We start from the raw sequence: 26,395 nt of genomic DNA on the forward strand, positions 1-26,395 counted from the left end.
CACTTCTGTGCAATACCTCTGCCCTGCTGAGGATTTGCCTTTTTGACATCTGTACATCATTGTTAATCCATGTTTAGTTTGGGATTCTCTCCCTTATCTGCAGAACTGCTAGCCTGACTTTCCCCCATCCTGAATTTGCTAGTTAAAACTGTTCCTGCCAAAGCATAGTGCCCTGCAGTTGTCCTTAATGAGTTTCATCTTATTTTATTCAGATCATATCACCAATTTGTCAAGATCACTTGAAATTTTAATCCTGCCTTCCAGTGTTCTTGCATTCAGTTCCAGCTTTGCCTCATCTACAGATTTAATAAGCATGTTCCCTCTTCCATCACTGAGGTCACTAAAGAAAACATTGGGAGGTCTGCCTCCATGTCTGTATCCTTGGACTATGTTCTTGTTCATTAACTGTTCATTAAACATTATTCAGTCACTGAGGTCTGCCTGCTTGCTTGATGCTGTACAGGACATAAACACTGAATTTATAAACTCTTCAGACCACAGACAGTCTTGAACTTCTACAACAAAATGAAGTACTTTGTAACATGCAGTGGAAGGAGCTACTAGATATCAGGCTGCAATTTTCAATGGAGTCACAGGCTCCCTCTGAATCTCAGAGAATCAAGGACTTTTATGACCAAAAAAGGTCTCAGTTTTGGACTCTGGCCCTGAAATCCTACTTTTCTCAATTTTCTCATGGACCCAGGCTGCCTGACTTGATCAACCCAACATGCATGGGAGTCTGAGTTCCCTTTCTGTATTGTGCAAGTCACATAAAAGGGAGTGGGCTCACCCCTTTCCTGACAAAATACACAAGTAAAGGCACACAAAACAGATAAGAAAGGATTTATGGCAATCCCAGCTCCTGCACACTCCAGAGGTTGTGCCACCCGCCCTGTGGAGCCAAGGAACAAAAGAACTGAGGGGGATGCAAGTGGGGAGACTGGAGTCCCCTTTCCTCCACAGAGCAAATCCGTATGTTCCATCCATATTTTTCCAGCTTTTATTGGCTTTTTTCAAATCTCCTAGGAACTTTCCCTGTGGGCCATGACAATGAGGCCTAACCACAATAGTCTGCTTTTCTTAGCTGGCTTTCACAGGCCCCCTAGAAGTTGGCTATGGTCCTTCAAAAGTTTGTGGGCTGCAAGCTGAAAATCGTGGCACTGTAACTATTGTACAGGGACCACCACCTCCACAGCATGATTCTGCCCAGCTAAGATCTGAAATTGCCTCCAGCATTTTCACCTTCGGTTTCTGCAGTTAAGGTGGATTAATAGCAGCCATATGCTTTCTCCCTCTTCTCTCCTCTACCTTATTCCACAAACTGCTTACCTGCCAGCCACATGTCTTCACAGTGCAAACTTCTTGCCAGTCAGTGCCTTCCTGCACCATCTTTGCCTGTGTTGGACCTTACCACACAGGCTGCAGGACCTTCTCTTTCCTCCTTGCTGTAGGTGTTTCCCAGAGCCTGCTCCGGCATGGCTTTCACTATCTCTCTGTGTTACTGGTAAGTAGTCAGCCACAAGCCAACAGTCACACCTGTATTTTCCTTACAGTTCTACCTTCACCTTATATTCTGCTCTAGAGCACTGTGCCTCTAGATTCACAGGACCCCACTGATAACTGACATTACATATTTCTTGAAGCATTCACATGAGCCTCTCCCTTCTCTGTCTTCATTCTTTTCCCAAGATCCTATTTTTCAAATTAAGTCTCCTTGTTTTCATAGACTTTGTTTCAATGTGATTAATCCCCTTCATTATTTTAAAATCATTGACTGAATCACATCAAGATCTCTTTTTAAACAAGATAATATAAAGCAAGACTGAAGAGCTTTGGTAACTCAGAGCTGAAAGGCACAGTATTATTCTCATTTTTCCTGCTTTATCCCCTTAATCATATCCTTCTTAGGTAGAGGGAGCAGTACTGAAAAGAGCACTCTGAACAAGAACTCACCAGTGTTTTATGTAATAACAATAACACCTTTTTGCTATATACTCTGTTCTTACTGTAATGCAACCCAACATCCTGTTCAGTTGTTGGGGTCTTTTTTCTACAGCTGTGTGTTAGGCCTGAGAGCTCTGGGGGTTATTTAAAGAGAATATTCTCCAGATTTATCAATTTACCTTTATGAACATTTTGCTCTATTCATTCTAAGGGGAGCAATCAAGTATGTAAACCCAACACTGTTCAGTGGCACTGTCTTGCTCTTTAGCTGGCTCTCTACCTAATCTCTCTTGAATCTTACAGATTCCTCCATGGAAGCAATAAAAAGGTGACTAAGGTGCTAAACACGAAAGAATCATTGTAGGCATTAAAGGCTAAAGTCACTGCAAGGCAATTGGATCCAAGTATTTCTTGGCTATGCACATGTACACTAATGCTAGCTTAGGTGTTCACAGTATACTCTACTGTCACCAATGGATACCACACCTAATGAGCGTGGTATCCAAAATCCACCCCTCTTCCAGGGCCTCTGGGTAGTTTTGTCAAACAAGCTTAGTCTGAGCACCTTCTTGAACTGGTTGCATGCAGATTTCCCTCCCCTCCTCGCTTCCATTTCTAAATGACCCAAACTGGAACTACGAAATTGTACTTTGCAAATATCCAGCTCCTCACACAGAATGCAGATCTCTCCTTCATCACAAGAAATGTTCTTCATCTCTCTCTATTTTCGGTGCTGCCTAAGGGAGATCAATCTCTCTACAGATGCAAAAACAATCCCCAAATAATCCTCTGGGATTACACTGGCTCAGAACCTCTCATGCCACTGGGTCTCAGGCAGGAAGGATACATGGGCTGTCAGGCTACACCCAGAAAGAATCTGCTTGAACTCCCTGACCTACCAGAGCCACCAGGCAATCTCTCAGTGCCTCCCTTTATAACACAGGGTTTAGTGCTTTGTTATATATCATGGCTATTGTAAGGATAATAAAATGGAATAAAAATGATACGGTATAGATAGTAAAAATAATGAAATAAGAGAAGAAAAAAGCAGCAAGATGAGACATAATCTAAAGAGAGAGATAAATTGTTCTTTTTTTGGCAGAAAGGAAATTATAAAGTCTGCAAGATACTATGAAATGTTTCAACTGATTGTTGCCCAAAAAAAGAAATAAAAGCTTTTGACCAGACGAAGGAGATTTTTGGTATGTGATGGAATGGTAGGACAAGACTATCAGCCTCGCTGTGTGCCTGGAAAGAAGTGGCTCACAGCAAAACATTTTTGGCTCAATTCACATGTTGAGTATTTAACTCCAAGATTGTTGTGAAAAACCCAGTGCAGTGCCCCAACTGTAGGGTGATGCACTATTTTGCATTGAAAACAGGTGTTCAGCTGGCTGGCTTTCTAGCAGAGCACAGTAGATTTGTCCCAGATTTTCTGTACATGATCTCTAGGTAATACTTGCCTTTTTTTAGATGTTTCAAGAAAATTAGATAATTGTTTTCCATGTTCTGAGCCTCCCCTGAACTGACTGACAATAGATTTACAGAGCTGAGCTGTAGGTCAGGCAGAGAAGGAGTCTGGCCAGCTTACAGAGGAGGTGAGTGGACTTTGGAAAAAGCAGTGCTGCAATTCTGGAGCATCTCTGAGAACAACTACAGCTTGTAACATATGCCCTGGCACACTGCAGTTATGGCTAGTGACCTACTGAGGTGCAGTCTGTGGCTGGGGAAGAGGAGAGCAAACAGTTTTGATAACCCAACCATTCATTTTCTTAGTTTTGAAGCTGTTTTAGGTAAAGACCTACATTAACTGAAACTCTCCACTGTGTTTATTCATTTCAAATGACTTTGAGATACAGTTTCTTTGAAAGATCCTGTATCATTAATCTCCATTGTTCTGTATATATTCACAGAAGATAACAGCTTCATTAAAATGTGGTGTGCTATTAACAGCAGTAAATATGTAGCCTTAAACCTTAAAATGTAATGCAATTAAATAAGAAATATGAACCTAAGGAGGTTAAGTGTAATCAACCACTGACATTTACATTTGATTTGAATTAAAAAACACACACAGAGGGAAATAAAGGGCCTCCGTACATACTTGGATAACAGGAAATCCCCTGGATGTAAAAATAGTTAATTTAAGAATGGAGAATATAAAGGTCTAGTTCAAATTAAAGATTTTATGACTGAGGACTCCATTAAATCTTTGAACACTTACAGTAAAGAGTTTGGAATGCTTCCAGTTCAATTCTTTATGTTCTCACAAGTGACAGATTATACTTCTGAACTTCTACGGTAAAAGAAAGAAAGAGTGATTGTATTAATCCATCTAAATCTGGAGCTTGCTAATTAAGATGAAAACTATAACAATCTGTGCTTAGATGAAGCATAGTATTTTCACAACCGAGCTCAAGACATCACTAGCCAAGCCAAAAGTAGAAGATTTAAGTTTTCAAGTTATTGAAGAACAATAAAAAAACCCACTTAATACTACATGATCAACAATCTGTACTAAATATGAATTCTTTTATAGTACTCAGTCTACTTTGCTTTTTATATTTCCAAGACATTCCTCATGGTGTTTAAAATACATAGCGCAACACGCTGCTTGTAACTCTGCCCCTACCTGCAGAAATGCAAGGTTCTTCAACTGCAGCAAGTCCACAGTGGCAGGCCACATTCAATCAAAATGCGCGTCTCGCTCATCCGTGTATTTGTAGCCGTAAGATATTAAGGAGGACCTTTCAAATGAGGAGTTTGCAAGTGAGTCAAGCATTGGAAACTAGAGTACTACTTTTCCCAGGTTTCAAAGGAATTGAGGCAGAATTATCAGGGCTACACATTTTTAGGTTGAGGGCATAGAGTTAAGCACTGTATCCAGATACCTAAGCAGAGAAGGAAGGATTTGAGATCTTGTTCCAGACTACTCAGAACATACTAATTACTGGTATAAATCTGTTGTCTCTGATGGCGTACTGCCAAGAAGTAATTAAGCCTTAAATGAAAATGAATGTGAGACATCTGAAAAGACAGCTGATTTGGCCCAGGATGTTAGCAGAAATATAATGCCTGGAAGGACCACAGAGTTAAAGAACTCCCGTGTTTGGCCATAAACTCCAAAGTAACACATAAGTCAAATCAGAGGATGAAAATGAGAGAAAACAAAATCTTCCTGTCAGTAGGATCTCCTCTCCTATAGGACCACATGGCAGTGGTGTAGTGACAAGACTGTACACACTTTTTTGCTTGCTTTCTATGAAGTCATTGAGGGTCTGGCCTTGAGTGAATAAATAGATCAGACAATGTTAATAAACGCAGGCTCTTTCCAGACCAACAGGGGTGGCAGACACCACAGCTGTCAGTAAGAAACAAAACTTACTTTGAAATTTTATATTCAAAACAAAAAGCATACGGGTCTAATAGAAAAGGTTCCATGAGTCCTTGTGAATCACAAATAACAATTATCCTTTGATTGTCTTGTTTCAATACTTTGTAGTCTACCACCTATGAAACAGTTTTTACCAAACAGAAAGAAAGGTTTTTCTCCCAGCCTAACAAGGCTGCCATGCTCTCTTCTAAGAGTAAAAGGTGCCCAACACATCCCAGCACAATATTTCTCATTTCTCACCATCAGGCTGTATTTCTCTTTGACTGCTTTCACAAACAGGTTTTGAGAACACTAAATTTAAGAGGTCTGACTAATGGTATGACTATATGCATGCTTTAATACAGTGTACATCTGCACAGTAGCTGAAAGAAATGGTCCCATCCTTGTCCCACTTGGCCACATCCCCACTGGTCCTCATTACCTTCTTTCTGTTAGCACCAGGTTTTTGTGCAGTTATACAGTGAACAGGTTCAAGGAGCCAATTTTCTTTTTTTCCAGAGGCATCAGACTAGTTTTCAGTTGAATCAGTTCCATCTAAACAGGTAATTGGAAGGAAGCTAGGCGGAGAGCCAGGGACGTGAATGGAGGCAATACTACTTCTCTGAGTGGGTGGTGATACAAGTTTATGTCATGTGTAAAAGACCATGCATCCACAGCACGAATTAAGAGTCCAGGCTCTGTCAACAGGCAGTGAAGACTCTCCTAAATAGAGGCTTCCAACAGTTATACCTAAATCAGAAGCCTAAAATTAGACAGCATGAATATGACAAGACCATAATGTGTCAGTACTGTAATTCCCACAAAGAGCTGAGGTTCTATTTACAAATGCAAATGATCTGGGCTTTAGCAGAAATACTTTTGCTTAATGTTTTTTTCCGTGGAAAAATTGAAACTTTCCCCTGTGAGGGGGAAAGAAGACCCTCTGAAGGGCTCTCCTGCTAACACAATAAACATCTGTGGGTTCTTTCCTCTCAAATGCTATTTTTCTAGGGGGTCCCTCTCTGATGAATTAGCAGTCCCAGTAGATCATGGCAAACAATCCTGCATACCACATCTTAAGAAATGGTACTTCTTGGAACAGATCAGTTTGGTCTGCCTTAACGCAGGCAAGTTAACACCACATTATCAAATGCACTGAAGTCACCAACCTCCATCAGATGATCTGCTTGATCCTTTTCAGACAAAAAAAGAAAAAGAAAAAAGCTTGGATTCCTTACAGAAATCCGAGTGCTCCAAGCTGGAAGCAGTAGGCTCGGCCACTCACAGCCCACCCACCTACAGATCAAGATGGACTGGAACAACCTCCTCCATGAGCCAGAAAAGTGAAGGGGGTTGGGAGGTGGGAGGAAGAGTTTCATATTTCATCTACCACTTTTAATAGAAAACAGAACATGGTGGGGGGTTGAAAGGAAAATGGCAAATCCCTGGAGATCCTAAGTGTTGGCCTTGCAAGTGAAAACTGTCAATCACACCATGTCCCCTCCAACTTGTACTTCTTGAAGGGAAGCAAAGAAAGGAGGCAATGGACTGGCACGTTTAGCCACTAGGTGTTACTGTTGCTCCACAGAATGTGATCAGAGCAACTACTTTAGAATAAGCAAAACAACATCTATCAGAGACACCATCTGCAGCTGCACCTCAAGATTTAAACAGTAGAAACTAAATCCTACCTCTGGATTCATGTATTGTGACTCCAAAATAAGAGCACTTTGGTATGTTTTCTTGGGGGGGTCATGGAGGTAGACTGCTGCTCCTTGTATTTTGTTTATACATTGCTGCATAAATGGAGCAAGTCAAATTCATCCCTTGGGAACTTACACTGACTTTGATGAAGGTACATAGGGAGAATTGGGCCACTTAAGATGTCACTGAGTTCATGTCCGCTGGTCAGGAAAATACACTGGCCGCTGAGTTGCCTGCCTCCTTGCCTCTGTGACTGGCCACAGCTGGCACTGACACTTAGAGGCATTTTAATTAATCCTAGATCTGCTGTCAGCCAGGTAGGTTCCTCATGCAAGTCATTTAACAGTTCTCTGCTTTTGTTTCTCCATCTATAAAAAGGAAATAAAGATCCTCATCTCCTCTGGGAAGGACTTTGAGAACACAAATAAATCAGAGCTGTAGTCCCTGACAATCTGTTGGCAGGAACCAAGCAACAGGTTTTGCATGAGCTTTTTCTGTTGATTCTAGAATATGTTTTCTGAGAGAGAAGGACTGAAATGAGTGCTCACCCCACCTTAGTAGGCACTTTTAAGTGAAACAGACTCATGATAAAGAGCAGCGCTCCACTGCACCCCTGTCAATGCACCTTAATGTCTGGTTTCTGTTTGGTCCTTTTTCATAGATCTACCAAAATATTATCCAGAGGACAGCCACACTTCATCCAAACCTTCATCATTTTCATGATGGTTCATGAAAGTCAGGTCCTGCTTGACCAACCTGATCTCTTTCTATGACCTGGTGACCCGCCTGGTGGATGAAGGGAAGGCTGTGGACATTATCTACCTGGACTTCAGTAAAGCCTTTGACACCGTCTCCCATAATATTCTCCTTGGGAAGCTGGCGGCTCATGGTTTGGACAGGCGTACTCTTCACTGGGTAAAAAACTGGTTGGGTGGCCAAGCCCAGAGAGTTGTGGTAAATGGAGTTAAGTCCAGTGGGCGACTGGTCACAAGTGGTGTTCCCCAGGGCTCTGTTTTGGGACCAGTCTTGTTTAACATCTTTATCAACGATCTGGATGAGGGGATTGAGCGTGCCCTCGGTAAGTTTGCAGATGACACCAAACTGGGTGGGAGTGTCGATCTGCTCGAGGGTAGGATGGCCCTGCAGAGGGACCTGGACAGGCTGCATCAATGGGCTGAGGCCAACTGTATGAGGTTTAACAAGGCCAAGTGCCGGGTCCTGCACTTCAGTCACAACAACCCCATGCAACGCTACAGGCTTGGGGAAGAGTGGCTGGAAAGCTGCCTGGTTGAAAAGGACCTGGCGATGCTGGTTGACAGCTGGCTGAACAAGAGCCAGCAGTGTGCCCAGGTGGCCAAGAAGGCCAACAGCATCCTGGCTTGTATCAGGAATAGTGTGGCCAGCAGGAGCAGGGAGGTGATTGTGCCCCTGTACTCAGCACTGGTGAGGCCGCACCTGGAATACTGTGTCCAGTTTTGGGCCTCTCAATACAAGAAAGACATCAAGGTGCTGGAGCGTGTTCAGAGAAGGGCAACAAGGCTGGTGAAGGGTCTGGAGCACAGGCCTTATGAGGAGCGGCTGAGGGAACTGGGGTTGTTTAGCCTGGAGAAAAGGAGGCTGAGGGGAGACCTTATCGCTCTCTGCAGCTACCTGAAAGGAGGGTGTAGTGAGGTGGGTGTTGGTCTCTTCTCCCAAGTAGTTAGCAACAGGATGAGAGGAAATGGGCTCAAGCTGCACCAGGGGAGATTTAGATTGGATATTAGGAAAAATTTCTTCACAGAAAGGGTAGTCAAGCATTGGAACAGCCTGCCCAGAGAGGTGGTGGAGTCACCATCCCTGGAAGTGTTCAAAAAACGGGTAGACGTGGCACTCTGGGACATGGTTTAGTGGGCATGGTGGCGTTGGGTTGATGGTTGGACTGATGATCTCAGAGATCTTTCCAATCTTAATGATTCCTAGTCTTTACTTTCATTCTAAATAATCCAGTCACCAAGCCAGGAAACACGAAATTGCTACTCGACCCTTAATGGGTTTAGTGGTGGACTTGGTAATGTTAGGTTAATGGTTGGACTGGATGATCTTAAAGGTCTTTTCCAGCCTAAACGATTCTATGATTCTATGATTTACTTAATCAGCTAGGCTTTGAAGCTCAGAGACATATCCCTTCCCTGAGCTTCTTAAGCAACAAGCTTCAAGTTTACAACAATATTGATTTTCACCTTAATTTTTAGTAACAGGCTCCAGTGTACACAAATAAGCATTTCTACCTTTCAATTCTTGTATTCTATGCCTCACCCCCAAATGAACCAGTATAAATAAACAGAGGATGTAACGCAGGTTTCTGCCTGTGCCCACTAGAAAGCTGTTTCTGCACACACACAATAAATGTCATGCAACGCACAACAAACAGGCAGAGCATTCATTCTCATGGTAAGTCTTGCCATGTGGTTGTACTTCTAACCCAGGAGTTATTTTCACATACAACTTGATTTGAGTGCTCTGGGGTATGTTTCCCAAAGTTTGGAAACATTGTTATACTACATTAAACAAAGTACCAGCACTGAGCCACAAAATCTTATGAAAGATTTTTTGAGTTGTTTTCATAGGAAAATTTTTATATGCCACATTAAATGAAATACAATGCAAACTTAAAATACTGTTCTTCAAAAGACTTAATGATTTGCAAGTGCTAAAGCATTATCTGAAAAGTGACTGGCACTCCATTTTACTGCTGCTACTGCTGTGGGCCTCTAACTTGGAGGCAAAGTCCTCTTATCTGCAATTCAGCCAACAAGCATCGCATGCCTTGATACAGCAATTAATGTGTCTCACAGACTGAGTTCTCATAGACATTTCTAGAGTGGAGAACAGTTTTATTGAAATACTATTGATAGCCTGCAATTGCTTTTGGCTTTTGAAAGAAAAAGGAGGATCTGTCCATGGAGAATCATCTGGAGATTATAATTTTTGCTTGCTACCAAAACATTATGGTGGAGAAACAGCCATCTAATAAATGCAACACTTCTAGACCATTACCAGTTTTGTCTGGAAGTAGTTCACTTACTGCTGGAGTTTTCTCTTTGCTGCAGTCTAACAAAGAGTTTTGAATAAATGAAACAAAATGGCTTTGCTAACTTGTACACGTGTACTCTCAGAAACAATATGTCAGTAACTAACATAACTTTACACATATGCCTAAGGCAGATGCTGATAACATCAAATGTACTTGACTTAGACGCCTTTTAAAACGTCACACTAAGTGGCTTGGAAGCTTAATTCGCACTTTCTAAAGTGACTTCAAACCCTAAATCACACGGCTAAATCCAGAAGTTGCAGCCTTACTCAGCTGTGCTCTCCTTACTCTTCAGTGGGTAATATAAACACACAAAGACCCTATCTGACACTTCATCTAAAAATTAATCCTAATTGCTTTCTGGGCAGCTGCACAAACAGCCAGATTTACCCAGTTTCAGTTACCTCTTACTCTTTTCTACCCCCCTCTTCTGTGCTGCTGTCCACAATAGGACCCTTTATAACACATTTCTCTTCATGTGCTAGTAGCAGTTAATAACATGTGCCAGCTAGTAAGAGAGGCTGTCCTAATCTCTCTGGGTCACCCTTTCTGTCTTTTCTTTGGAAGTTAGTAGGTCTGAAATGTGGAAAACAATATAGCTGCAGAAAGGATTAACTACGAGTTGTCCCAGTTCATTGTGAATTTGGTCCTGAATCACACGTGAATCTTCACAAACAGAAAATACACATCCGGTCTGCTACAGCAGAATCAAATTCAGTGCTAGGTGCAACTACTGTTTTTTCCTTGTCTTTGTCCCACCGACCTGAAAGCAAAGGGGTTTCCGAAGTTTAAAATACTGTGTGAATGGTGTGATGCCACAGCCACACTGAGCCATCCTAAACTATCCCTGTGTAAGGAGTGAAACAGCACATAAGTCTACAGTGTGATAGAAAAGACTCTACCCCCTCAGTGAGAGCAGAGCAATTCTGGTTCACATTTATTAGTAGCACTAGTAATATACGTTTACATTATGGTAGCGCCTAGAGGCCCTATTTGAAAGCTTGACTAAAACTGCTATTGTACCTGGGCACTAAACAGCTCTGAAGCAGCACATCTGTCTGCCAGATGTTTTTTTTTCTTAGAAGCTGCAATTTTAAAAAAGCCTCTTGCTTCCCCTAGCAAGCCTTAATAAGAAACTTCAAGAGCTTGCTTCATCGTCCATTCGAGGAGAATCTGCAGTTAAAATCGCAATGCAACTTCAGGCAAGGACAGCACTTCTCAGACTAGTGAGGGGCGCCAGAGCAGTGCATGAGCACCGTGTGACAAAATTTTAAGTGTGTTTAGTATCTGTTAGCCTGGCGCTTGCTTTCCGGAGGACAGGAAGGCCGAGGGGCCAGCTCTCCCGCACACGGCGCGGGCAGGGGGACGCACTGCCAGGCCCGCCCGACGGACACAAAAGCTGGGGGTGCCCTCAGGGTACACCGGTTCGGCTTTGAGGCCGTACAGCGTGTGGGAGCCCTGGGAGCGCACGGGGCCGGAGCCCGCCGCTGCCACACCGCCAGCTGCGCCCGGAGGGGCCCGGGGCAAACCCACCGCCAGGATACCTGAGAGGCCGCGTCGGTCTCCCGCGCCGCGGGCCCTGCCGTGTGCGAAAGAGGGACCGCAGCTGCCGCGGGCGGCTCGGCGGGGCGGGGCGGGGCGGGGCGGGGCGGGGCGGGGCGGGGCGGGGCGGGGCCACGGGGGCTCCCCGCCGGCCGGGCGGGCCGCCACCCCCGCGCGCGCACCGCCCCCCGTCACGTGACGGCGGCGAGGCCAATGGCAGCGCGCCCTCCGCCGTTCCGCCCTCCCCGCGCGGGCAGCGCGGCCGCGTTGCTGGGCAACGGGCGGGCGGGAGGAGCCGCCCCTCCCGCCATGCTGAAGGCGAAGGTGCTGCTGGTGGGGCCCCGCGAGGTGAGCGCCCCCCGGGCCCTCCCCCGCCGCCCTCTGTCTCCGGGGCCCTATTTACCTCCGCCCCGACCCCTTGACCGCCCTCCCCAGGGCCCGCGCCTGCCCCCTGAGGGCCGCAGTACGGAGATTGCGGCTGTGGAGGCGGGGGGGGGGGGGGGGGGAGTGTCCGTGGAGGCGGGAGGGAGGAGGGGGCAGGCCTGCATGCACAGGGGCCTTAGCTGGAGGGAGAGCAGGGTGCTTGGATAAACACCGTGCTCTTCGTTGTGGCTTTGGCACGTTAAACTCCTACGGTTGTCTTTATACCGTGCCCAGTTTTGGGCCCCTCAGTACAAGGAGGACATTGAGTTGCTGGAGCGTGTCCAGAGAAGGGCAACGAAGCTGGGGAAGGGTTTAGAGAATGAGTCTTATGAGGAGCAGCTGACGGAACTGGGGTTGCTTAGTCTGGAGAAAAGGAGGCTGAGGGGAGACCCTATCGCTCTCTACAACTACCTGAAAGGAGGGTGTAGTGAGGTGGGTGTTGGTCTCTTCTCCCAAGTAGTTAGCAACAGGATGAGAGGAAATGGGCTCAAGCTGCGCCAGGGGAGATTTAGATTGGATATTAGGAAAAAATTCTTCACAGAAAGGGTAGTCAAGCATTGGAACAGCCTGCCCAGAGAGGTGGTGGAGTCACCATCCCTGGAAGTGTTCAAAAAACGGGTAGACGTGGCACTCTGGGACATGGTTTAGTGGGCATGGTGGTGTTGGGTTGATGGTTGGACTGATGATCTCAGAGATCTTTCCAATCTTAATGATTCCTAGTCTTTACTTTCATTCTAAATAATCCAGTCACCAAGCCAGGAAACATGACATTCATTATTATTACTCGACCCTTAATGGGTTTAGTGGTGGACTTGGTAATGTTAGGTTAATGGTTGGACTGGATGATCTTAAAAGTCTTTTCCAACCTAAACTATTCTATGATTCTTTCACTCCTGCTTTCTGCCAGTCTGGAAAATCGGTGTTGGCAAACTTTGTTTCAGAGAGCATAGAAGGGATTGGCAGCTACAGCCCAACGCAAGGTGTGAGGTAAGCGTAACCTCATGGCGTGCTGACTGAACCAACCCCCTGACAATTGTCTGCCCCTCAAAAAGTCCTGCTTTCTGGTTGTGATGGTGTGTAGAATGATATCACATCATATATCCACTCAATTTCACAGGATCCTGGAGTATGAGAAGCCGAACTTGAATGGTAACAGCAAGGGAGCTGGGTGTCGGTTTGAGTTGTGGGATTGCAGTGGTGATCAAAAGTAAGCCAGCATTGTTGTTACTTCCTCCAGGCTACTTAATTCATAATAGTTCCGTTTACACAAATTATTTATACTTAAGGCCTAAAATCGATGATCTTTTTGAGATGAGGAATATTCCTGCCTATTTACCTCATTGTATTTTTTTTATAATTTCTGCTATAAAGCATCTGATACTAGGTACTCTCTGCCATGATCCCAGCTGACACTGAACTTTGTTTTGGATAAGGACTCAGTATAACAGTAAAGTCCATAGCTCCTAGGATGAAGTTACAGGTACAGGAGACAGAGGCCCACTCTGTAATTGCCTTTATCTCCTTGAAGTTATTATGTGAGTGGACTTAAAACAATGTATATATATGGTTTAGGCCTTAATTTCCAAAAGATACAATTGAGAACTGGACAGATCCATTTTTAGGGAAGAAGTTTAAATAAGCATTCGACCAAATACTACATTGTTGGAAAATCATGGGACCAACTAACATAATAGGTAAGTAAACATATTTGGAATATGATAGATCACTGTCAAGATTACTGATGTTATAATAAAGAAAGAGTACTGAAATGTGTTCTTGAGGAGGGAAAAGGAAAACTTAGGGAAGTTTGAGTGCATGTTTCTGTTTTCCAGCTTACCATTTTCCATGCACCTGTTTTTCAAGGTTTGAAACGTGCTGGCCAGCTCTGATGAAGGACTCTCATGGCGTAATAATAATCTTCAATCCTGACCTGCCCAGTCACCTGAAAGAAATTGAAATGTGGTACTCCTGTTTCGTGCAGCAGCAGCCACTGCTTGATAGTCAGTGTCTCCTAGTTGCACATCACAAGCCAGGCAGTGCCGGGGACACAGAAAATCTGTCTTTGGGTAAGAAGATGGAAAACTCAATCTTTAACTCAGATTTTTTTTATTGATCTATTTATCTTTAAAATTGTTCATACCTTATGGCTTGTATTTTTCATTTAAATCTGCCAATCAAAGAATACTAGAGTGTTTTGCAAAAACAGAAACAATGAATTTCAAAGGTCATCTAGAAGGTGAACGATATACCTATTTCACAAAAGGGAAAGTAAAGGCAAGAAAAGTTTGACTTCTGTAAGGTCACACAGTGAGTATGTAGCTGAGCCAGGAATTAGAACTCCTGATGTCTCTAGCCATATGTCATCATCACGAGTAGTTTGTTCCTTACGTTGAATTTTATCTTTTGTTAACTGACAGGTTTGAGGCCATTTAAGCCTGCATTTTATCGATCAAAAGAATAGGAGCCCTTTGAAATTAATAATCTAATGATCTTCCTCTTAAAATTAGTAATAGGTACTTTATATACTGCAAAATTATTTGTGGCTGTTTATACAAATGAGAACACACGCTCCCTGTGGGCAACCTGTTCCAGTGTTCAAACAAATACATATTTATTGTAAGTATTAATACATACTAAATATAACAGTATCATTCCATAATTTTGAAGTAATCAAAGAATGTCATATCACTTCAATAGTAAAATTGCAATTCAGTGCTGAATTGTTTGATTCTGCCTAACTGAATGTGAGATCAAAACCAGTACTTTAAGCTTTAATAATAATGTTTGAAGAATTTAATCTAACAACAAGTTGCACTTGTTTGTAACGCTAAGATATGATGCATTTCTTCTTCATGTGTTATATATTATCTGGGGTATCAAACATTGGATACTACTGACTTCAGCATGAGCTGTCCCATGAGCCTGATTGTGAATATTTCTTTTATAAAAGGAATATACCTAATTATTTTTTATTTACCTTCAAAGCTTACCCGCTGAGCAAGCTGAAACTAATACATTCCAACTTAGAAGAAGATCCTGAAGATGTTCGGATGGAATTTATGAAATACTTCAGAAGCATTATCACCTTAATAAATGAGAGCAGAGAGAGGGAAGAAATGTCAATTATCTCATAACATTAAAAGAAATACTGAACAGGGAAGAAAAAGGATTATTTTCACTTTGTAAGCTATACTAGCCTGCGAATAGGTCCTCACAACGAGAATTTGCCAGCCTATAAACACTTCAGAGAAAATAATGCACAATTTATGACTTAACCAGAAACAAACAAGTGTTAACATCAGATGAACTGTGGTGCCAAAGAGATGGCTGCACATCCAGGAATTTGGGTAACTTTAGTTGCACTTTGGTTTCATTTGGCATCAGAGGTACAGGAAGGTATTGTTTAATATGTTGGTGTGGACCAGAAGATAAAGGTGCCGGTCATCCCTTCACTTCAGAATCCCTTTTTGTAGAGGTGCTAAGGGAAGAAAGCCTGACAGAACGTAAAATTTGTGGAGTTCTGTTGAAGCATCTGAGTAAAATGCTCATGCTAGCTGTGTTCCTGGAGAAGTTATGCTTTTGGAAGTCAGTACAAACTGATTGGAATAGAGAACTGAGAAGTAGTCATGGTGTGGAATCCACATTTTTATGTTCCAAGTTCTCCTTATCTTTCTGTTCAGCATCTGAAGACAGCACATTTCATAGCTATTGCCTTGGCAAGACAGAGTAGGTTGCAGTCTTTCTCAGGACTAGGTTTTTCTTCTATTCCAACAAAATAAAAGTGTTGTTGGGGACAACATTTAGGTCTCTCTGGGAGGAAAAGAATTGAAATCTCAGTGTAGTGCAATACTTTGACCTATGTTGGGAACTCCAATAGAGACAAAAAAGTTCTGTGTCCTCCAGAGGGGGAAAAGCTGTTTCCAAACTTGTATTACTGTTCCCTGTTGCATTGAAATAAGTGGTTTCATAGCCAATTTACTTTCTGATTTGTTTGGTTTGCACTCATCCCTGTTCTTACTGTGTTTTGCTATGGCAGACATTTTTTTTGTAACATGCAGTACTAAAGCAATAAAAACATTTTGAAAATGCATCCCTTTTGTTCTCAAAGGGAAAGTTAATCATGGTTTTGTGGAACTCTTATCGACTTGCTTAATTTTTAGTAAGGAAAACAGTGATAAATTTGTAGTACATTTCACACTAATTAGCTCCAACAAGAGACGTTTACAAAAACTTGTCACTGACCCAAATAGCCAAAGAAATGACAAATTAAAAATGGAAGTGTGTATTCATATGGGCAAACACTTCTTTTTTTCAAAAGATAACTTGAAGGAGAGAGGGACTGGGAGCAGGAACTGCAGTAATCCTTGAGAAGCATCCCATTTCATCTTGTACTGCAGCTTACCTTGTAAAGTGTGAAATCAGTGGCTTGTCAGAACTGTCTGACCCACAGCACTAAATTTTACAGACTTTGTTTCATTGCATATTCATGCCATGCAGCTATATTTGAGCTGCAGCTGTTTTACAAGTATATTTGTTAAAACAGCCTTGTCCTCTCACCAACACCGTCTTTTAGTAAACATCCCTTAGAGAAAGTATTTTATGAAACAGGAAGTACTTGATCTATTTTAGTTCAAGACAACAGAAGTGAGAGCTTCTTGGGTTTTTCAGTGGTCTAGGTTAATTAGTCTACTATTTTCCCTATTTTCATAGTTCAGTCTTTTCTGAGTAATGAGTAGCCTGTCCTTGCGCAAATGTTCTGCTTTCCAAGATGACAAGAAGAGGTGCCTCAAAAATCTACTCAGTTGTTTACACATCTTTCTCCTGGCCTTCAAACAGTGTGCCGTCGGGGCTTTCTCCAGGGTTTTCTCTGGGAAGCCTGGGTGAGAGCAGAGAGCAGTCAGGGTGCGGTGCACTGTCACAGGCTGCTGTTAGCAGTAGCGCAGGTCTTGTTCTGGCCTCCTCAAAATGCCTACAGGTCTCAAGGCAAAAAATTGGCACCCTCTTTCTTTTGTCAGTCCCCTTCAATGGGATTCATTGTAGTGGCATAACAATGATTGGCTGTAGTAGCTCAAAATAAGCTACTTTTATTGTTGCTTTCAGGTAGGAGAAGATTTTTCAGCTATTTTCATATGCTGCTTGAAGCACTTCTACGTCATCATGCTCAAAATCAACAAACACACTGCTAGAGTCTGAAAGCCTCTTCATCCCAGTTGTGTTTTGTACATCCCCAGGTATTTTTCTCTTTGATTATTAAGCCCTTTTTATTTAAAACAAAGGCATGTGAGGTGAAAGATTAAAATAAGATCTTAGAACAGTTCTAAGGTGTAAAACTAATGGCTACAAATAACAAAACATACTGAGCTAGGCTCATACTTTAGAGAATTACTATTCCAATGATACGCTGCTTTGCTCAGGTTGGTACCAGGCGTGTGGCATGTGAAATTGTGTGCACACACAAATAACCTGCACTGTTCTTTTCTTGGGTGCTTGGTGTGCTCACAGAATTTGCTGCCCCAGCTTTTTTTCATTCTCTGCTGTTTCCTAAGCTGCCATTAAAGCTAAAAGCTCCGCTCAGTTCTGAGAGGAAAAGGGGGGGGGGGGGGCCGTACTGAAACAAAAAATGAGTGAGAGGAAGGACACCAAGAAAGAAAAAGCAAAATAAGCAGTAAGAGATGGAAAGAAAAGGTTGGAGACAAATAGCAGGAGGCTGGCATTTCAACATCTACATTTTATTTATATGACTTTTGAAACAATCAGGCTTTACATGTTTGCAATCAGCATCATAGGGTGGTCTATTGGAGGCAGTTATCGGAAAATTCACAGTCTAACTAGAGAACAAGATTTTACATGCTGCCTTAGACTATTTTTAACTTGTTGCCAGCTGTGTGGTGCTGGAGCCAATTTTTAGAATATACTGCCTTAATAAATTCAGTTTTTCCCAACAGCAACATTGTGATACGCACTGGTAAAGACTGGTGTGAAACCCACCAAATATTTTATTTGGAATATAAACCAGTGTTTGGGTGATTCCAGGGTTGAAAAGTCGATGAACTCTCCTATTCACCACCTTGCTTCATATAAAAGGTTAATCATGATCTTACTTTAAACTCAAAAAAAGGATGTAAATTACAGGTATCTATATACTGCAACACATTGTTCATTAGAGAAGAAAAATACTGTTAGACAGAACAAAAGACAGATCCCTAGACTTGACTTTATATCATCCAGAAAGGTCATAATATGTAATAAATGTGGAACATCATTCATAAAATCTGGCCAAGAGATGAATTTCTGTGGCTGCTGAAGAACAGACTGAATGCATAGACCCATGCAAAATTAATCCTTAGTATTGGAGAAGATACAGAGAAAGTATTTATTCAGAAGTATCATTTATTAATGATTTATGAAACAGGTCAACAGAGACACCCAGTTAGAAGAGAACTATGAGAATGCCAGATGAACATACGTTCCATCTCTGTCTCTGCCCTTTACAGCCTGCCTTTCCCGTGCCTTTCCAGTAAGTCTGCAGAGCTTCAAACAACGCCACATCATGGTGTTACTCAGATTGGGGGTGCACAGTCCTATTTGTTTCCTTGAAGCGATGTGGTTAATAATTGACTGTTCTATGGCTCTGTCCATACTTCTGCTTGTGAGAGCAAAGAATTGCCCAGACAAGTGTAAAGGAAACTGGGAACATGAGGTAATCAGCCACAAGTTACACGGAAGTCAGTTGGCAAGCCGCAGGTTTAACTAGGAGTAGGAACAATTTAGGAGCAGAAGATAATAGCAAATTTGCAGCAGAAGCACTCGATTTTACTCTTCCACATTGAGGACCTTACCACCATGCTTGGAATTTTGGAAAGGCTTTTTGGATGACCTTTCCAAGAAGTGGAAGGGAAGGCAGAGAACCAGTGAAGCCTGTCAAGTTCCTCCAAACAAGTGTAGCCTTTTCTAGGTGTCCTCAGTCCCCCAGAGTGAACAGTTCATGTCCCCTTCTCATTCTGTCAGCAGCCATGTACCCCCAGACCCCTGATTTGTATGAACTGCACACAAATTGGAAGTCTCCGAGTTCCCTGTCCCTTTCTGTGGTTCCTTGTCCATACTTGAATTCAGTGGCTTTTCTGCGATCACCTGCATTGTCATGGTTTGGAGAACTGAGGCTAGAATCGGGGACATAGAACATTTTATATATTAATTAATTCAAATACATTCAGCCTCCACAGTGCAGAATCCAAAGACTCCAGGATATGCCAACTGTTCAGTGAGAAAACAAACTGTTACTTAAACAGAAGTTATTCAGGTGCAACATGATTTTGTCACGTGGCATTGAGTATTGATAATCCTGACAGTTTACAGCACTGCATTTATGATGTACAGAAATTATTTTCAAAGTTTTATTGCTGTATAGCTACAAAAAGGTTTATAGCTATAGGTGAGCTCTGCTCAAGTTCACACTCATCTCCCATGAAAGTAGTTGGTACGTCATTGCTTTGGACAGTTGACCTATCTGGACAAAGAGCATGGAAACGTGATAGAGAGCAGTTCAGAATCAGAACAGCTCTGCAGGGCTAGAAATGCAGAATTTTAAGACTTCAGGGTCATATATAGAAAGTTAATGGCTGTGGCTATCTTGCAGACTGGTGATTTAAGACATTTAAGCTCTTCAATTATAAAACAGAGTTTGCTCAGGTTACCTCTTACAAGCTGTTTTCTGCACATGCAGAACATTTTTTATGAAGCCAATAACTACTTGTGATGATGAAAACAGTTACAGGCACTGCAATCCAGATGTGTGGCTTCCAGAGTAAAAATCATACTTGTTTACAACCAAACTTTGGGAGCAGCAGCAAAGACGAATGAAATATATTTGGACCTTACCAAAAAAATGCAGCTTTCCTTTCAAGTCATATATTTTGAAGGCCAGGCCTTTGGTCTCAGTTGCTCTCAGCAGTATTGTTCTAATGGACACAATAGACATAAGAAACCCTATGTTCCTATTTCTACTATTGAACTGCCAAGTGACTACAAGCAAGTCACGTAGGCCACCACATTTAAGAGTACCCATCCATGCTGTGTTTTTGCATACTCAGTTTAAAATAGTAGGGTGCCGATGTGCAGACACTTTAGGAAGCAACTTCTAGAAGGTATCTAGGACCTCTTAAAATCAGATCTTACGCTACTCAACAGGAGTACCTTGCTCTGGAGGTCACTTGTGAGTATTTCCTCTTATCTTCTCCAGAAGTCTTCACTGGTGGAATACTTCAGTGGTGCAGCAAAGATTCCCCAAAAGATCAATTTACCTTGTTGAGAAGTTGCCTTTCCCGAGGTGCTAGAAACACTCTAACAGTAACTCACATAGCTTTAGTCAGCACTCTTCACGCACACACAGACACTATCGCACTTGTGAATAAAAGATACCATATGCTACTACTCCAAGTGGTTCAGGGGGCTAAGTCACGTGTATGAAGCAGGCCTGTTGTCAGTTCGGGTGTATATTTTTGCATTGATCCATGTTATGTTATTTACTTAGGGCAAGATTTGCCCGTGAGTGACTGAGGTTGACATAACTAGATACCTCTTAAAGGCACCTCCTTAGAATTTGCTGAGAATTCATCCTCAGAAATTCAGTCCTCTTCACAAACAACAGTATCTGGAAACCTCTTACCTCTTATAATCACCAGTTTGATGAAACTGGCTTTGTGCAAACAGTGTACAAGTTTGGTCACCCATGCTCCAAAAGCTACACTAAATCAGAAAAGGGCCACCTGAGTGGCTGAAGAAGAAAGAACCAATTGTGTGAGAAGTGTTTGTTTTTTTCACTGTAGCAACATAGGGAGAGAGGGCACATGCTTGATTTCTGCAAATATATCACAAAGAAAGAAAATTGACTGTATTTACCTGGACATCAGATAATAGCAGCGATCATCAGAGCAGGGATGATGCTGTGAAAAGGCTGTACCATTCTGACTAAGTTACACAAACCTAAATATAAAGCACATTCTTATCATCTGCTCCTTTTGCTTATTCTCTGCCCCCTCTTGAATTGTAGGAGGAAATAATTTGACCTTGAATACACGGTGACCTTATATTTAAGCTTTTTTTTTTTTTTCTCTGAAAGACACAAAAGCAGGAGAAACCTAATATTCAGGCTCACATTCTATTTGTGTATAATCTAAACTAAGAGACAGCTTTGGCACAATAATACATGTGAACAAACTAGTCATTAATAACTCTAGTCTGGAAATTGAAGAAGGTTTCTAACAAACAGAGTGGGAAAAACCTACTCGTTTTCAGAATGGTGCTTAATTAATAGTTTGTGATACAGTGTCACTGGACTTGATCCTTCTAGTCCTTCTCTTATGAAAACAAGAGGCTTATTTCTTTTTTATTCATGCGGGTATTTTTTATTTATGTAGGTGTTTTCTACAGAGGCGACAGCAAACCAGAACATCAGCTCCAAACTTCCTTGAACTTTGAGAAGCTGGGATTCTGATTCATGCTCTCCAGCTGGAGATCAGTTGAAGACATAGGTTGTATTTATACATATGCAGAGGAAGTAAAGCAATTTTGTCAACTCGTAACAGAAGAAAGGTAACACAAATTTTCTCACATGAGTCTCACTTTAGAGAGTACTGTCTGAGGATGGGTACTGGGTTTTGCTTGCATAACTCTCAGATGGGAACAAAAAATATGCCATATGTTTTGCTGAGTTCCATTGTCTCTTCCTCCCTTTGTAAGGAAATGAAAGCCCATTTCTCTACTAGTTCCATGAAATCTATCTCAATCCTGGTAACATGTCTCTGAGAATTTGCTCAGAGGGAATAATAGACAAGGGTACACCCTCCATTGCTATGTTACTGTTCCATGAGTTCCAGACAAAAGCATTTATTGTGGTTTGGCAGCAACTATCTATTCCTAAAACCCTGGGACTGCATTGTTCTTTACTTGTCAAAAGTTGATTTAATACCTACAGGCACAGATTGCAGGGTTCATCTTTTTAGGAAGGCTCTTCAGGCTTTCTAGACTGTTGGGGTCACCTCTCACAGTCAGTAAGACTACTTGGAGGAGTCACACCAAAGTTGACTGTGAAGACCAGGCCCTCAAAGAAGCAAAAGGTCTGCCCTGCAATGAATATTCCAGGATTTTTATTCTGACCTAGGTTAAATGGTAATACTCCAGTAACTGAGCAACCAACTGCCAGGCCCATAATAATAACTCTGAATCATTAAATAAAGATACATCTTAGGGAAAAATATTGTTAAGGCCCCAAAACTGTTCTGCTGTGTTTGAAATTCTAATAATGGTAGGCAAGTTTGACTGGAACTCGTAATGATAAGCTAAGATAATGACCCTGGGACCTAAACAAAGCTATTCTATTAAGAGGCCCTTCTTCTGCTCGGAATGGTGTATCTTTACTTTTAAAGCAGATCATTAGAAGTAGTATCTAATGAAAACTCCATCTGTTTTCCATTGAGCATACACTTGGCTTTTTTTTCTTTTTTTTCTCTAAGGTTGCATGAAGCTTTGCAGCACACAGTGCTGACACCTTCACAATATAACAGGACAAGCCAACCCTTGATGCAGTTCCTTTGTCCAGGGAAGTTAAATATTGGGTATATCTGGATCTATTAACATAAAGCTGAACTTTTGGACCTTTAATTTCTTTCATATCCAGGAACTGCAGAGAGATGTACAAATATGGTAGTGGTGTAATAAATCTTAGGTCACACAGACCTGCACAAGTCTGAGTCTGCAGACCATAAAGGTTGTTTTACAAAGCATTAGCAATAAAACCTGCAACTTGCCACTCCATGCTCTCGTCTACTCAGCTAAATGGGAATTTCTGTGTCCTGTTAAGACACAGGATCTATGACACAAAGTTGGGCAGTTGTGATCCCTACAGACACTCCTACAGTTTTCTATAACATGAACCCACAGAAGCCAAACAGATACACATGCTGTTTCCATTACTAAATAATTAATTTGCCAGTTAGATAAACAAACATTTTATGCTAAGTGCTGTTGAAGTCCATTTGCCAACAGACTTGTGTCTTAAGGATTTACCCAAGTGTAGATTTTCTATCCTCTTAGAAGGGTCTTCCTCCCTTATTCTCTACACAGACATGGCTACCCATAGTAATGAATTTTTTAGGAACTTCATAACTTTGAGACATCTCTCATTCTATCAGATGTGGCTGAAAATGATCAATGGCTTAAGAAGGGACAGATGAGATAAACAAGCTGACACACAGGTAGACAGTATATTCTTATAGCCAGGCTAACAGTCAAAGTATGAAGGTGGAATAACATGGCAAAGAGATCACTAACAGCACTTGTGTGGTGAGCAGGAATGTGTGTGCTTCTGTTCTGGTGATATGAGCATATGCTATGTAGCTGTGGATTGCTCTTTGTTACATCGTTTGTTAAAGTTTAATATTCCAAAAAAAAAAGAAAGTCGGGACATTCATCCCCAACTATTTGCAGTTCCTGTTAGACTCTTGAGACTCCATCTGATTTCCTTTTTCTTTTACACCCAGACACCACTGGCCAATATCCATCATCCTGCCAGTTAACAAAGACTTGGAAGACTTTGGCACAAGTTCCAGGCTGTGTCTGGCTTCCTTTTGTCAGTTCTGAAAGGGGCCAGAAAACAGGAAAGATCCCTCCCAATCTTAATCTGCCAGGCACAGGGGAGATTCCTGGGTGATGGCTGCCTGCTACACACACCCTTGCAGACCCCTGGGACAGGGTGAGGCTCAGAGGAGGAAGGGGACCGATGTGGAAGATGATGAGTTTAGCCAGATTCCACTCCAGTTATCTTTGGCTGTCGATATGTTTTCTTGGGGACCAGGATGAACATTGTTCAGAAATCACTCACATCTAAAGAATCTGAAGCAGGCCTCTGCACCCAGCATCCAAGCATGGCTGCTTAGCACCGACATGTGGGTCACTTCATAATACAGACACTGGTTCCAGCTGACAAGGTCTCCTAAAGGAAAAGCTTCACAGCAAGAACAACTACAGTCCCAAAATTTGAGTTTAAAATGTCCATTGCCATCTTTCTTGGGACCTTTCAGAGATCCAACTCAGACTCAAGGGCTTAATCTGCCATTATCAAATATAATAAAGAAATCTGGCTACTTTGCAGTAGAAGACGAGTGAGCCCTGATCTCTAGTTCTTGTTCTGTTTCCACATGATAGCTCCTCTTTAACCATAAACAGATGCCACCTTTTACATTGGCACAAGTGAAGCTGAACACATCACATTTTGTCTGATCTACTTCTTACCTTCTTGTCTCATCTACTTCTTCTACCTCTTGAATTATTGCCCTCCCTCTTTGTGCTTTTCATTTTTAAATTAATTGTTCATTTACATTAAGCAAACTAAACTAACCTTGCAGAAGATTAAAAAGACAGTGAGAGAGACTTCCAGAGTTGTCTTACCTACAGGACTGTTCTCAAGATATAAGCATAAAATTGGATAGGTGTCATTTTTCTTTACTCTTTGTAACTTAAAATGTACCAAGGAGGTTTGAAAGAAGCAACTGCGATTTTTTTAAAGCTTTTTTCTTAAATCCTGCTGATATTTTGTAATAGCCATATAACCATTTATCAATCTAGAGGAAGCAAAAGTTACATTTCCAATGTAAAAAATAAGCAGAGAGTTTGAACGGCTAGTAGGGTTATTAATCACAGAGATGATGATAAGGTTAATCACACATGTTATACAAGTAAAATGAATAAAATCAAAATTAACTTTTATTGTGACTGAGAAGGATGTGAAAGAAAAGTTAGCTTTGCTGAAGGGTACAGAACCCTGACCCTTCACATGAAACTCAAGGAAGCTTACAGTTTCCCAGGTCAGGCCCCAAGAAACCCCTGTCAAACCACATGAAGCCTTGAATGGATGTTATTAACATTTGAAAGATCAGTATGGAAGGAACAGGGAAAGACTTCAGGCCTGTTATTTAGTACAAACAAGCAAAAATGGCTATGATTTCCTCACTTTTTTCATGGTACCCTTAATTCTGATATGACCCCATGTGCAACAGATCATCATCCTGTAGTCACTGAACTGAGGCTGCTGCCAACCTTCCTACCACCCTTCTCACTTGACCAAATTATCTATCATCCACAGGAGGTTTCTCTTTGCTCAATGTGACATATCATGAAAAATGCATGAAGAATTTGCTCTAAACAGCTAAAGTATGAGGGAAATAAGTGAAGGGCTGGCTATGAAGACTAACTCCTGCCTCCTCTACTAGACTTGGCACAGCAGAGCACATGCACAGTCTCCGTTTAGTTAGATGGTGTAGAAAAGAACAAAGCAACCTAAGGGACATTCCTGGAACAAGAACAAACATGCATAAACTGACCATGGAAATTAGAAGGTTTCTTCCTATCAAAAGAAGGAAATTCTGGAGCAAACGCCCAAATAAAGTAGGAAACTGGGAGGATAGGAGAGATGACAAGGAGGAAAGCGCATATTTTTGAATAGCACAATCTGTTTATGAAAAAGATTGGGAACTTGACTCACTGCTGAAGCAGAAGACTCAACTCAGCAACTGAAAAGGTCATTTTCAATTCTAGGTTTCCTTTCTTCCTTTTCAAACCAGAACTAGTGAGGTCTAATTCTAAAGGAAAAACAATCCGTTCTTTCTCTGTACTTGCCTGTGCAAACATTAAAGTTAAAATGCATGTCACCTCTTTCCCATGCTCAAGCACAGACAATAAAAGAGAATGTAATCTCTTGTGTGGCCCATAACAAGTATAAATTAATGATGTTTCAACATGCATTCAACGTGGCAAAAAAATTCCCATATTTCATACAGCTTTACAAATAAAACATATCTTACATGATTGATCACAAATAAACACAACAGAATTAAGCAGGTAATATACAAGGACAAAATATTAAAAAATTGATTCTTACCTTTTGCTTTTGTAAGAAAATGAGACTCGTGTTCATGTTTGTTTACATGCGTTGGCCCCAAATAACTTTGGAACTGGTTCATAATACCCACTCAAATTTGACATACTTGAGATATTTAATTCCTGCAAGCTTTATGAAAGTAGATGTCCAAGTAAAGAAGACAGATTATTCATCCCTCACTGAAGAAACAGGCTAAAATGAACCCAATCCCCATTAAACATCAGAGAGTCAATGCCGAAACACAATCCAAGATATAAATCTGTAGGAAAAAAGATTTCACTGTTTGCAGAACTACTTGTATTGAATGAGATCACAGAGAGATAACATCAGTATGACAGAATCTAATCACCACTCAACAAACATTTTGGAAACAAGTCAGCAACCACATCTGCTTCAACAGAAC

At 41.7% G+C, this 26,395-nt stretch overlaps 1 protein-coding gene across 2 annotated transcripts; it reads left to right on the top strand.

The window, feature by feature from the left end:
- Positions 1-11,945: 11,945 nt before the first annotated feature.
- IFT22 (intraflagellar transport 22) lies at positions 11,946-15,193 on the top strand. Of its 2 annotated transcripts, XM_075719998.1 has the most exons (5): positions 11,946-11,984; positions 12,967-13,046; positions 13,177-13,266; positions 13,923-14,125; positions 15,045-15,193. In XM_075719998.1, exons 1-5 carry the CDS (start codon positions 11,946-11,948, stop codon positions 15,191-15,193), a joined length of 561 nt encoding a protein of 186 aa, XP_075576113.1. The 2 variants fall into 2 exon arrangements, with proteins under 2 accessions (XP_075576113.1, XP_075576114.1); XM_075719999.1 differs by lacking the exon at positions 13,177-13,266.
- The last annotated feature ends 11,202 nt before the right edge of the window (positions 15,194-26,395 follow it).

The sequence above is a fragment of the Pelecanus crispus genome, chromosome 12 (genome assembly GCF_030463565.1).
Source record: "Pelecanus crispus isolate bPelCri1 chromosome 12, bPelCri1.pri, whole genome shotgun sequence".
Lineage (NCBI taxonomy): Eukaryota > Metazoa > Chordata > Aves > Pelecaniformes > Pelecanidae > Pelecanus > Pelecanus crispus.